Raw genomic sequence first — 15,056 nt, forward strand, 5'->3', positions numbered from 1 at the left:
GCAACATATTTTTATATGTTGGAATAAGATGCACGCAGTTGTGGTCCGCCAGTCCAAGCGGGGGAAGCATTGTGGATTTATGGATTTATACGCGTCTTTGATAGACCCTTAACATAGGTCCAGCGTCTTATCCCGCCTGGTGGGACAGGAGACATATTGGTGGAAATTCGGTAGTGTCTTTTTGAGAGACGTCTGGTTGAAGTCTCCCATTAAGAGCATTGGTGCATCGGGGGAAATAGACTGCATTTTCTGCACTGTTTCAAATATAGTGCTACATGCTGACACAGCGTTTGCTTTGGGGTGAATGTACACAATACACAGAAACAGTTGGGGAACTCACGGGGCAAATAGAAGGGGCGCAAGGATACACACCGGAGCTCAATGTCGGGCGTACAGCTATGGGCCCTGACAGTTACAGATGTACAGTACCTCTTATTGATGTACACACAGACTCCTCCTCCTTGCCTTTTCCCCGTAACTTCAGGGTCCCAGTCCAGTCGAATGGGTGCACCAAAGTCCCCCACAGCCAGATCGGTGTCTCAGTCCCATTCCGTGAGCCAAGTCTCAGAGAACGCCAGGATACAGGAGTCTTTAAAATCCTTTTGGAAATGAGTGTTGCCCTGTAACTCGTCAAGTTTATTCCTCAGTGAGCAAACATTTCCCAGAATGACAGAGGGTAGAGGAATCCATCTTAGCTGCTGTCTCTTGAAGCGCTGTTTAACGCCTCCTCGCTTGCCTCTTTTTCTCCCTTTAAACGTTGATCCTGCACAGGTATGAGGGAGAGGTCTCAGTAGAAAGTCTGGTATGTCCCGCAGGACGTCAGACCTTCTGATCTGGCTGAAAGACTTTAATTCCAACAGCTCCTTCTGTGCATACTGCATCCTAGCTTGGCTGACTGCCAAGCTAAGACTTGCTAACAGCAACCACATAAAAGTCTCCAACACGACAAACTGCCTCAGATCCATGATTGATCTCCACACTTGGAAACACTCTTCATAAAACAATCAAAGCTGGCACTTTAGAACCATAAACCAACATTTAAAACATACATCAACATTCACTCAGAGGTGCCACTTTCACGCTGCTGGTCGCTGCGTGCGCATGCGCCCTAGAGTACATGATATTCAAGCATTCATGATATGCACACTCTTAAGGCTATGAAATTGGGCTATTAGTAAAAAAAAAAGTAGAAAAGGGGGTGTTCACAATAATAGTAGCATCTGCTGTTGATGCTACAAACTCAAAACTATTATGTTCAAACTGCTTTTTTAGCAATCCTGTGAATCACTAAACTAGCATTTAGTTGTATAACCACAGTTTTACATGATTTATTCACATCTACGAGGCATTAATGTTGTTGGTTTGGAACCAAGATTTTGCTCGTTTACTAGTGTGCTTGGGGTCATTGTCTTGTTGAAACACCCATTTCAAGGGCATGTCCTTTTGACATATCCAAACTGATCCATGATACCTGGTATGCGATATATAGGCCCAACACCATAGTAGGAGAAACATGCCCATATCATGATGCTTGCACCACCATGCTTCACTGTCTTCACTGTGAACTGTAGCTTGAATTCAGAGTTTGGGGGTCGTCTCACAAACTGACTGCGGCCCTTGGACCCAAAAAGAACAATTTTACTCTCATCAGTCAACAAAATATTCCTCCATTTCTCTTCAGGCCAGTTGATGTGTTCTTTGGCAAATTGTAACCTCTTCTGCACGTCTTTTATTTAACAGAGGGACTTTGCGGGGGATTCTTGCAAATAAATTAGCTTCACACAGGCGTCTTCTAACTGTCACAGCACTTACAGGTAACTCCAGACTGTCTTTGATCATCCTGGAGCTGATCAGTGGGTGAGCCGTTGCCATTCTGGTTATTCTTCTATCCATTTTGATGGTTGTTTTCCATTTTCTTCCACGCGTCTCTGTTTTTTTTGTCCATTCTAAAGCATTGGAGATCATTGTAGATGAACAGCCTATAATTTTTTCCACCTGCGTATAAGGTTTCCCCTCTCCAATCAACTTTTTAATCAAACTACGCTGTTCTTCTGATCAATGTCTTGAACGTCCCATTGTCCTCAGGCTTTCAAAGAGAAAAGCATGTTCAACAGGTGCTGGCTTCATCCTTAAATAGGGGACACCTGATTCACACCTGTTTGTTCCACAAACTTGACAAACTCACTGACTGAATGCCACACTACTATTATTGTGAACACCCCCCTTTTCTACATTTTTTTACTAATAGCCCAATTTCATAGCCTTAAGAGTGTGCATATCATGAATGCTTGGTCTTGTTGGATTTGTGAGAATCTACAGAATCTACTGGTACCTTGTTTCCTATGTAACAATAAGAAATATACTCAAAACCTGGATTAATCTTTTTAGTCACATAGCACTACTATTATTCTGAACACTACTGTATAAAAGAGGGAACAGAGCCAGCAGCAGACATAAGGAAATAACTGTGAGTATGCCAGACAACAGACCAGAAAAAACCAGGGGTCGCCGGGGCAGAATGTGGAGGAAGGTGTACGAGCGAGTTAGCTGATGCTGAACTGATGGAATTAATGCTAAAACAACAGCAATCTGAGATTTCTGACATCTGCCAAGAGTTGATGAGGACTCAAAATAAAGGATATGTGATTCACATCGTGACCCGGACTTTACCTGGATCCAGATTCCACAACACAATAACTGCACGCTCATCCAGAACAGTCCGACTGATCAGGATGTTACAGTCTGATATTTAATTCACGAGCTGAAACAAAACAGTGTCTTCTGGATCTTGGTTTTACATTGTGATGTCATATCTATGAAGTAGTTTTGATGTAATCCTGTGGACAGACAGACAGAAATAAATAAACACCGATGATTTTCTTACGTCCGTCAAATCTGCGCACCCAATTCTTGTTTTTAGAGTCATTAATGATGTTTGTTGTACAATCATTCCACCCTGGCAAAATTACAGTTCAAAGACTGATCATTAAAAGCCCAAAATGACCATGACATTCATGCCCATGATGAGTGTACATAAACATCCGACCACAACTGCAGGTGTGAGATTATCTGCAGTGATCCACTGGTACAACTGAGTGTCATCGGCATAGCAATGAAAAGTAATTCCAAAATATCGCAATGTCTGACCTAGGGATAGATATTAATAAGATTTTATCGATATCGATACCATTATCGATTCCGCTTATCGATCTGATTCCTTATCAATTCCCTTATCGATACCTCTTGTGAATTTTCTGTGTACTAAACGTGGGCTTTACAGGTTTTCTATGTCAACAACATTTTATTGAGTTTTAAAGTAAATAAATGTGAAATTGGTCACTGGATCCTTAAACTCTTGACATAATAAACTCTACATGGTGGATCCCTGATCTCTGGACATAAATGGAAATAAACAAAATCGGTAGATTTTGTCAAAAGCATTTCCTTTTAGACATTATTGGCATGAATGTCTTTCCATACATCTGAGCTGAGCTCTTGCAGCCGGCTGTGCTGCACGTCAGGATGTAATTCATAAAGAATGCAGGGCGTCTCATTTTGGGAGGAAAAAAATGTTTTAGTTGATTGTAGTTTATTGTCTGTATTACAGCATTTGGAAAGAAGTGTCATTTTATTTAAAGCGGCAATTCATTTTGAAGTTATTAACTCCGACCGGACTCTGTCTCAGCAGAGAGCCACGCAGCGCTTGGAGCTGTGCCAACGGAACGGAGGACGATTCTTGTTTCTTCACTACAAGACAAGAGTCCCAGTTAGTGACTTTAATCCACACAAAAGTGACTCACGATTGGCATATTTTAATGGCTTTGAGAGGGGTTAAGAAGTGGACTTGCCGCTTCTGAAGAGCAGCGAATCAAAGAACCAACGAGCCAGCGGATCGAAGCATTGCTTCATTGGTTCACGCTTCGAAGTGGAGTCGCGTTGCAGAAACGGTTGATTACAGACCGGCTGCAGGGTCTGTAATCAGCGTGTAGTGGAATGATCATTTTCTCGATAAACACCCTCAAAAACAACAGCTGCTCTGAAGGACCCATAAGGGAATCGATAAGCAAAAAGACTAAGAATAGGTTTGATCACTGCAGATTTAAAACTTGTAGGAACAGAACCTGACTTTAGTAACAGGTTACTAATTGTTGTCATAGTGGGCCCAAGTGTAGCCCACAGGTCTTTAAGCAGTTTAGCCAGTGTTGGATCAAAAAGACAAGTTGTGCTTTTGACAGAGTTGCGATAGCATAACCAGCAAAATGCAGTTGAAATGACAAAATCTCTGCCAAATAAGTTTCAGGTTTCATTACAAATGAACTTGTGTTCAGGTGAAGAACTTGTCCCAGGAAATGTGTGTCCAGGACGAGTCAATTGCAACGCTCAGCCGAGAGAATGCTGCTCTACAAGAGGCTCATCAGCAGGCTCTAAAAGACCTCCAGACTCAGGAGGACAAGGTCACCATGCTGGCCAAGGCCAAGACTCGCCTTGAGCAGCAAGCAGACAATGTAAGAAAAGTTCAATCCAAGGTCCAACCACCTGCTGGAACTAAGAGAATAATCTGCACCGCTCCATCCTCCCTATAGGTGGAAGCTGCTCTGGAGCAGGAAAAGAAGGTTCGGGTGGATTTGGAACGAATCAAACGTAAGATGGAGGGAGATCTGAAGCTGTCCATGGACTCTGTGAGGGACCTGGAGAACCACAAAGAACAGCTGGAGGACAGACTGAAAAAGTAGGTGTGGAAGACATTCTTTAAGCTCGTGTCAGGTTCGCTTCTTCTCAGAGGCCAGGAGAACTACCTGCACTTTTTCTGACTTCTTCAGGACACCTGCTGCTCTGAGACACCCTGCTGTCACTCCAACCACACAACACTCAATTTTCTTTTTATGAATCACTATGTTACCAAACAAAACATTATGTTCTGTCAGTATTTCTGAAATTCTGCCGTCTTCTTTTTCATTTCAAAATGTATTTTAAAAAACCTTGGGCCCAGTTTGTGAATTCTGATCACAGACTTGTGGCTTCCTTAGTTTTATATCTCACTAGGGCATGACTGCTGGAGCGGAGGCGGAGACACAAAACTGCACCAAAACAGGTGAATAGGCGACAACTTTTTCATGCGGAATCTCATTGAAATTGTCCGACCGACACATAAGCGCATGGCTCCCAACTCTCAGCTGAATGTATCATGGAGACTATGTGGTGAGGGGTACAACACACCCACCTGACTATTTGGCAAGCAAGTTTGTCGTATGAATTTTTTGGTCTGTTCAAAAATCAAGTGAGCAAGAATACAGTGTTGTATTGAAAACAGGGCACGAACGGCAGGTGGTAGACTCCCGTGGGGGGCCACGGCACACTGCTGTACCACAGCCTGCCCTACCAACCCAGCACCACCTAGTGACCCCAAATCTACATTTATCCATAAATGTGTTTATTCGATGTGTAGAAATAAAGTGTATGCATTAAAATGGCAGAGCAGGAGCGGCAGATGGTAGCTCTAAACTAACACTGGTGTGCATCCGCCTTTTATTCTGGTCGGATTCTAGTTTTCCACACCTACAGACCAACCCGTTAAACACAGTAACACTACACCATTAATATATCTGTGTCAGCCTTTAAGAAAGTCCCAAAGTTTTGGACATTTGTAAGAAAGTCCCAAAATTCTGGACACTTTTAGGAAAGTCCACAAGTTCTGGGAATATCCAGATTTGAGTCATGGGACTCTTCTAATTCAAAGCATGCAGGTGCATGCTTTTATTTTTTTTTTAATACTTTGGTTTTATATTTTTCACGTTTATGTTTTGACTTTCTTTGTTTTCTATTTAAAAAAACAAGTTACCTTCTCATTTTACACCCTCATACATGTTCCTATCTGGTTTGTTTTCTACTTTTTAAAACTAAATTGCCTTTGGTTTTTACACCTTTATTTCTTAGTTTTTTCTTGTGGTGTTTTTTTAATAATATATATTTTCTTCACACATATGCACATATGGTTTACATGCATATGGAGTAACATTTGTACCTACTTTTATGAAGTGACCCCTTACATTTATCTCTTCATACACTAAGTGCTGACAATAGTAATTCACACAGCATAATCACTGTTGCCATTTTCAGTTCTTATTTTTTATTTAATATATTTTTGCACACATCACCTGTCTTACTGAAAAATATTATTGCGGAGGAAAAAGGATTTTCAGGCTGTCTGTGGAAAGAAAGAGTCAAGACATTGACCATTTGTCAAAATAACAGGCTCGGACACTGTATCAAACAGTTTGCTCTGAGTGGAACAGTGTGAAGTGGGACTCTCTGGGCTGTGCTTTTATGCACATGTCCGGGTTGGGGTGGGGGTCGTGTGGGCAGTTGCACATACAGCGTCAGTCCCACCTGAAGAGCTAAATGATTGTCCATCTATAAGAATGATGGATTTTGTCACAGTGTTTGTGGTTCACAGCACTGTGGTGATCAAAGAGTGCCTTTCATCTGAGAGAATGTCTTTTCATCATGTGCTGATTAGAGGTCACTTGAAGGTTGTGAACAAAGTCCCACTGTGAAAATATCTTTATTTAAGACAGTGCCTTTTCTTCTGTCTTGTGATTGATCACTGTGTAGAGTAATTTCAGCTTGTAGCAGTTTGTGTCACTCAGAGGTCATCTGTGTGATAAGGCTCAAGGGATGACTTTATCAGATGTTACCCAGGGGTCAATCAGATGCTGTAAAGCTGAAGATGTTTTTGCATACTGAGCGTGGGGTCACAAGCGGTCAAACAGAACATTTAGTTAACAGAAAAACAATATTTATTCTTTTGTTTCCACACTATCCTTAAGGATGTGCTTGAAGTCTTACAGACTGACATCTGTTCATTTACCAAAATTAAATCTGGCCAGACTTCTGGATCAAGCGGTTTGAGGAAACTCACAAGCAATCTGGCTGGAGGACTTGAGGACATGTATGCAGCAGGTGAGCCAAATGGAGTGTGGGAGTTCTTCTGCAACCAGACCTAAGTTTCTGAGGATTGTATTAGCATGGCTAGTGTCCACAGGAGGAGGTGCTTCAAGTTTGAGGACAGCCTGATTATCATCCAAAGGACTCATAGTCATTTGCAAGGGGATCTGGGGTCAGGTGACCTACCATCAGTGGTTAATATGTGCACTGGACTTCATGAGTAACTCGATGCTTAGTTGCATCTTCTCTGTCTTACAAGTTTGAAAATTCTTTGTTGTTCTTTTTGTCAAATTGTTATTGGTAGTTTGGCTAGAGCAGATGATCACCCCTCTGAGAATGGTCTGCTTGCAGTTTCATCCTACAATAAAAAACAACAACAAAAAAAACACCTGAAGGAGTTTTTTCCTGAACACTCTCTGAAATGTGGTTGCTTAAGTACCAAGATTCTGGTGGCTGATTCTTCAGTCACCAAATGTTGGCGAGATTGCACAAACTATGGAAAAGGCTGAGGGCAGCAAAAGTTGCAGCAATCTACAGTACTGGAACTGAGGTTGACCAGGAGGTGCTGTTCTCCTGCCATTGCCATCAGTCTTTGTTTCAATCTGGGAGACCGATATCATGCCTATGGTCTTGAAGAAAGGACTTGTTGTCTCACAAGATAGGGTGATTGCAAAAATGACAAGGTTGTGACACTGCTGTGTGGGTCAGAAGAGGTGCTCACAGGGAATATTCTTAACAGGACTGAGTTGCAGTTACTCAGAGAGGTTCACATTCAAAAACTCAACTACTGACCACACACTTGAAAGAGCAAATATGATAAATAGACAAAGAGTGATTTTATGCTTGTGGCACTTTACAGTGATGCTTCACACACACACACACACTGATGTCAGGGTGCTGCCATCTAAGGTGCTCAAATGCACACTGGGAGCAACTTGCAAACTGAAGATCTTTGCCAAAGGTCATCAGTGATTTTCCTGTCTGATTGGGATTTGAATCAAGGATCCCTCGTTATAAGTCCACTGCTTTAACCACTTGACCATCACTGCCCAATATAGCAATAAATATCAACAGTGCTTCTTTGCAGCCTGTGTTGATGTTCACAGACCATTTGATTCAGTTGAGCGAGCTGGTTTCTGGGACATCCAGAGAATTCACAGGCTTGTGAACGTGATAAGTGCCTCTGCACAGGTACTGTGAGTGCTGTGTGGAGTGGAAGCACTGAATCTTGGTGTTCAAAAGAGATACATTCTGGATCCTACACACTTCAGTACTTGTATGGATTGAGTGTTGAGTGTAGTTGTAGAAAGCAGAAGCTTTGGTGGCCTTGTTGGACCAGAAACTTTACCTGACCTTGACTTTGGAAATGGTGTGATTTTTGTAGAACCAATAGATACAATGATTGCACCATTTGGGAAGCTGAGTGAGGAACCAGGTTTTCAGTGACTTCTTGGATTCATCCATCAGAAGTGTTTCTGTATGTGGTGAAAGTGTTGAACTTGTCGAAACATTCAATGATCTCAGCAGTGGCGCTCATGTCTCTGGGTCCTTGGCCTTTGAGATCCAAAGGCACCTGGGAAGATCTTATGGAATCATGAGGTTGCTGGACAGAGATGCTGGGTGATGCCAAAATCTTTGCAGGAGAACAAAGACCAAAGTCTTTACATTCCTGATTCAATTCAATTCAATTTATTGAACTTATAGAGCACCAAATCACGACAGCGTCGCCTCAAGGCGCTTCACAAAAAAGAACAACAACAAATTAAACCAAAAGATCAAAGAGCATAATTAAAAGATTAAAAGCATAATAAAAAGTAAAAAAGTAAAAAGCATAAAAAGCATAGTAAAACAATATCAGAACTCTGACTGATGAAGGAGTCCTTCTGGGATATGTTATCTCGGAGGACTCCAGAGGCAGTTGCAAGGTACCGACAGGCCCAAAGGGCATCAGCCTCTGTGGTGTGGGAGGGAAAGCAGTGGGTGTGGGAGAAGTTCAGAACAACCGTGGAGAAGGACTTTCGGTCGGCATCAAAGTGCTTCTGACAGGCCGTGAGGGACCTCAGGAGGGGTAAATGGGGAACCAACGAAGCTGTCTACAGTAAGGATGGGACTCTGTTGACCTCAACTGAGGATGTAATCTGGCACTGGAAGGAACATTTTGAGGAACTCCTGCATCAGACATAAGTGCCCTCTATAGTAGGGATAGAGCTGGAAGCTGATGGAGGATTTTCAAGAGTGTGTGCCAACTACAGGGGCATCACACTACTCAGCCTCCTTGGTAAAGTCTACTCCAGGGTGCTGGAAAGGAGGATTCAGCCGATAGTCAAACCTCTGATTGAAGAGGAACAGTGAGGGTTCCATCCTTGTCGTGGAACAACCGACCAGCTCTTCACTCTCACAAGGATCCTGGAGAGAGCCCGGGCGTATGCTCATCCAGTCTACATGTTTTGTGGACTTGGAGAAGGCATATGAATGGGTACCCCGGGAGATACTGTGGTAGGTGCTGCGGGAGTATGGAGTGAGGGGGTTCCATCTCAGGGCCATCCAATCTCTGTACTCACAAAGCACTGTGTTCGGGTGCTTGGTAAGTTAGTCGGACTTGATTCCGGTGGGGGTTGGTCCCACCAGGGCTGCACCTTGTCACCAATCTTGTTTGTGATATTCATGGACAGGATATTGAGGTGCAGTCGGGGGAGGAGGGTTTCCAGTTTGGTGGGCTCAGAGTCTCATCACTGCTTTTTGCAGATAATGTGGTCCTGTTGGCTTCATCAGCCAGTGACCTCCAACAATCACTGGATCGGTTCACAGCCAAGTGTGAAGCGGCCGGGATGAGGATCAGCAGGAAATTGCCTACTCCGGGTAGGGAATACAGTCTTACCCCAAGTTCAAGTACCTCGGGGTCTTGTTGACAAATGAGGGGACAATGGAGCGTGAGATTGGCCGGAGAATCCGCGCAGCAGGGGTGGTGTTGCATTCATTCTACCATACTGTTGTGACAAAAAGAGAGCTGAGCCAAAAGGTGAAGCTCTCGATCTACTTTTCAATCTTTGTTCCTACTTTCACCTATGGTCATGAGGGTTGGGTCATGACCAAAAGAACTAGATCGCGTGTACAAGCAGCTGAAATGGGCTTTCTTAGAAGGGTGGCTGGTGTCTCCCTTAGGGATAGAGTGAGAAGTTTGCTCTTCCATGGGGAGTTCGGAGTAGAGCCACTGCTCCTTCGCGTTGAAAGGAGGCAGCTGAGGTGGTTCGGGCATCTGGTAAGGATGCCTCCTGGGTGCCTTCCTAGGGAGATGTTCCAGGCACGTCAACCTGGGAGGAGACCCCTGGGGAAGACCCAGGACTAGGTGGAAAGATTATATCTACACACTGGCCTGGGAATGCCTCAGGATCCGCCAGTCAGAGCTGGTCAATGTGGCACAGGAAGTCTGGGGTCCCCTGCTAGAGCTGTTGCCCCGGTGACCCCATCTCGGATAAGCGGTTGAAGATGAGTGAGTGATAAGTGAGTAAAACAATATGTTAATCATATATAAAATAGAAAACAAATGCATCTTCAATCGCGACTTCAAAGTCGACTGCCTCACTAACGCAGGGAGAGCATTCCACAGGACCGGGGCATGATAAGAGAAGGCTCTATTTCCCACAGACTTTGCATTCACCCTAGTGACACAAAGTAAACCTGCGTCCTGTGAACACAAAGCTGGTACATAGGGTTTAAATAGATCAGCCAAATAGGATGGTGCCAGTCTGTGAACAATTTTATAGGCCAGTAGCAGGACGTTAAAATCTGATTTCAGAGACAGGAAGCCAGTGAAGAGATGCCAAAATGGGTGTAATGTGGTCAAACTTTCTGCTTCATGTCAAAAGTCTGGCAGCAACATTTTGAACCAATTGAAGACCACTGATTCTGGACTGTGGCAACCCAGAAAATAAAATGTTGCAGTAATCCAAACTAGAAGAGACAAATGCATGAATCGGGGTCTCAGCATCAGCCATAGAAAGGATGGGACGATTCTTAGCTATATTTCGCAGATGGAAGAAAGCAGTCCTCGTAATATCTCTAATGTAATGGTCAAAGGACAACGTAGGATCAAAAATTACCCCAAGGTTCCTCACCTTGTCCGTGTGATGTATGACACACAAACCCAGGCCAAGGAGTAGCTGGTCAAATTGATGCCGATGTCTCGCTGGACCAAGAACCATCATTTCAGTCTTATCAGAATTTAAGAGTAGGAAGTTACTAGACATCCACCTTCTTACTGATGCATCTTCTAAGGATTTTATGTGAGTGAGATTACCAGCAGTTATTGGCATGTACAATTGAGTATCATCAGCATAACAATGAAAGGCAATCCCAAAACGCCGCAGTATATGCCAAAGAGGTGATATATAAAGGGAGAAAAGCAGGGAGCCAAAGACAGATCCCTGTGGAACCCCAAATTTCATGTCACTAAGGTTAGAGGTAGTGTTATTGTACAAAACACAATGAGAACGACTGGACAGGTATGACGTCAGCCACGCCAGGGCACTTCCAGTAATCCCAAAATGATTCTTCAGCCTATCGAGTAGAATATGATGATCCGTGGTATAAAATGCAGCACTAAGATCTAACAGCACCAGAACTGTAGTGCTGTCCAAATCCATTGCAAGCAGAAGATCATTCACTACTTTAGTGAGAGCTGTCTCTGTGGAATGATATTTTCTAAAAGCAGACTGCCGTGGCTCAAAAAGGTAGTCATGAAACCACTTTTTCCAAAATTTTAGAGCAAAATTATAGATTTGATATTGGCCTATAATTTTTCTTATTAAATTTTTGCCTATTTTTTTCTGCTGACTTCAACGCCAGAGTTGGCAGAGACCACTCGTCATGGGAGGGAGTCCTGGGGAGAAACGGTGTAGGGAACTACAACAGCAATGGGCTACTACTGCTGGAAACCTGCGCTGCACATAGGCTTCTCATCACCAACTCTATCTTTCGCCTACCCAATTGTAACAAGACGTCCTGGATGCACCCACGCTCCAAGCACTGGCATCTGATAGACTACATCATTGTCAGGTAGCAGGACAGGCAGGACATGAGAGTCACAAAGACCATGTGTGGTGCGGATCACCGCCTGCTCATCTCCAAGATGAATATTTGAATTTAGCCTCTCAGGAGACCACAAGGCGTCAAGGTGCCCAAACGACTCAATGTCTCCAGACGTAAGTGCGAAGACATCAAGCAGAAACTGGTTGAGGAGCTCAACAGCAAGTGACAATCACCAAACCCAGACCTACATGCAGATGTCGAGGCAGAATGGGAGAGTCTCCGTGACAATGTCTATGCTGCTGCCTCAGGCCCTGTCACCCGCCAGCACCAGGACTGGTTCGATGACAACAATAACTCCAAGCCCTGCTTGAGGAAAAGCACAGACTTCACAGAGACCTCCTCAGTGATCCTTCCTCTACATCCAAGAAGGAAGCCTTCATTAATACCAGAAGAACTGTTCAGCATTAACTGCACCGCAATCAGGACAAGTGGCTCAGCAAGAAAGCCGACGCGATCTTATGCTGACAAGAAGGATGCAAAGAACGTCTACAGTGCCATCAAGACGGTCTACGGCCCTACATCGTCTGGATCATCCCCCTCCTCAGTGCAGATGGGAACACTGATCACAGACCAGGAGAAGATCCTGGAGTGCTGGGTGGAACACTTCCATGACATCCTCAACCTCCCGTCCAAGTCAACGAGGAAGCCAGGAATCGCCAGGCTGCTGTAGGTCCCCATCAACCATTTGCTCACCAATCCCCCAACCGAAGAAGAAGTGGTCAAAGCCATCAAGCGGCTGTCCAGTGGCAAAGCACCAGGTGCTGACTCGATCCCCGCCAAGATCTTCACCTCTGGCTGCCACCGTCTGACCAAGCCTGACGGAGCTGTTCAAATCTATGTGGCATCAAGAAAAGCTCCCCCAGGAATTCAAGGACACCTCAACAGTCCACCTCTACAAGCTGAAGGGAAATAGGAAAGCATGCAACAACCACCGTGGCATCTCGCTGCTTTCCATTGATGGAAAACTGCTCACCAGAATCCTCCTGAACTGGCTCAACACACATCTTGAGCAAGGCCTGCTACCAGAGAGCCAGTGTGGCTTCAGGAGTGGACGCAGCACTGTGGATATGATCTTTGCTGTGCGGCAACTTCAAGAGAAGTGTCAGGAGCAGAATGTTGGCCTCTACATTACCTTTGTGGATTTGACCAAAGCCTTTGACACCGTCTGCCATAAGGGATTGTGGATGATTCTGGCCAAGTATGGATGCCCCGACAAGTTCATCTCACTGGTCCAGCAGTTCCATAATAGAATGTATGCAAGAGTCCAGGACAACGGAGACTAATCAGAGCCCTTCCCCGTGACCAATGGCATAAAGCAGGGCTGGGTGCTAACCCCTACCTTGTTCAGCATGATGTTCTCTGCCTTGCTCAATGATGCCTTCCGGGATGGTGATATCAGTATTGAATTCAGGTACCGGACTGACGGAAAGCTCTTCAACTTGAGGAGGCTGCAGGCCAAAATGAAAGTACAGGAAGACACTGCCCGTGATCTTCTCTTTGCCGATGACTGTGCATTGAATGCCAGGACACAGTCGGAGATGCAGGATAGCATGGACCTGTTTTTCTCAGCATGTGATGACTTTGGCCTCACAATCTCCACCAAGAAGGCCGCGGTCTTACACCAGCAACCCCCAGGAGCCACCTACATAGAGCCAACTATAATCGTCCATGGACAGAGACTTGCTGTGGCTGACAAGTTTGTCTACCTTGGAAGTACCCCGTCACGCTCTGCCAACATTGACGAGGAAGTGGACTTCAGGATTGCCAGAGCCAGCGCAGTCTTTGGCAGACTCTGTGACCAAGTCTGGGAGCGACGTGGACTGAGCCTGCAAACCAAGCTGAAGGTGTATAGTGCTGTGGTACTTCCTTCCCTACTGTACGCCAGCGAAACATGGACTGTCTATAGTCGCCATGCCAGACAACTGAACGCCTTCCACATGAGATGCCTGAGAACATTGCTCCTCATCAAATTGCAGTGCAAAGTTCCAGACACAGAGGTTCTTGAGTGAGCTCAGATGGAGAGCATTTGCGCCACACTCATGTGCTCCTAGCGTCGATAGGCAGGCCATGTACACCGCATAGAAGACAGCGGCCTCCCAAAGCGTCTATTCCACGGGGAGCTCAAGGAAGGAAGGAGATCTCGTGGTGGACAGTGAAAGCACTATAGGGACACCTCAAAGCGTCCCTGAAGTGCTGTAACATCCCCCCTGAATCCAAGATTGGCTTGGTTAGCCATCTCTGCACACATATTACCTAGTGATGAATGTAAAGAAAAATGGTCATCTTTGCTCGCAAAGGACCAACATCATCATCATAAATTTTTTCAATACACTAGGGTCAAGATTAGATTTGAGTAATGGTTTAATCACTGCAGATTTGAAACATTTAGGAACAGATCCAGAAGTTAATGAGATATTAATCATTTCCAGCACAGTCGGCCCAAGAGAGGGCCACAGGTCCTTAAACAGTTTTGTTGTTATAGGATCAAGTAAGCAGGTTATGCTTTTTGTAGACATTACGAGTTTTGTCAGCATGCCTAGTGAGATACTATCAAATTCTGTAAATCTGGGTAATACCTCAGTAATGGCACCCACCTCAATAGCAGAGTGTAGTGGCTGGGTTAAAGCATGCTGGGATATTTTTAACTTAATGTCTTCTATTTTCTTCTAGAAATTATCCAAGATGTAACTTATACCCCCATCACATATAGCCGGAATCACGCAGAGTGGTGTCAGACTTATAAAATGGCACACATCCGAAAGGTGTCGGATTTCAGTTCCACGGTACTTAGTGAGACCTTATTTAGTGAGACTCAGATGAGGTGGATCACTGACACTGTGAGGGAACATCAGACACCACATTTAGTCCATGTGGTGAATTTCTCTGGACATGATCCAGGACACAGGTGTCTCAGTGTTGAGGAGACTGCAGAAGTTCGAGGACATGCTAGCGCTTCACCTGGATTTGACATATAAATGGTTCCTTTGTAGAGGTGAGGATGGTCCAGTTGACTGATGTACAGG

The 15,056-nt window shown here is 44.5% G+C and overlaps 1 protein-coding gene across 1 annotated transcript in view; it reads left to right on the forward strand.

The window, feature by feature from the left end:
* The window catches only part of LOC117511945 (myosin-7B-like), a 239,631-nt gene that overhangs the window by 141,337 nt on the left and 83,238 nt on the right, over positions 1-15,056 (forward strand). Inside the window, exons 24-25 of the mRNA XM_034171880.1 lie at positions 4,329-4,505; positions 4,584-4,729. Coding sequence (XP_034027771.1) covers positions 4,329-4,505; positions 4,584-4,729 — 323 coding nt within the window. The remainder of the gene's footprint in view (positions 1-4,328; positions 4,506-4,583; positions 4,730-15,056) is intronic.

The sequence above is a fragment of the Thalassophryne amazonica genome, chromosome 6 (genome assembly GCF_902500255.1).
Source record: "Thalassophryne amazonica chromosome 6, fThaAma1.1, whole genome shotgun sequence".
Classification (NCBI taxonomy): Eukaryota; Metazoa; Chordata; class Actinopteri; order Batrachoidiformes; family Batrachoididae; genus Thalassophryne; species Thalassophryne amazonica.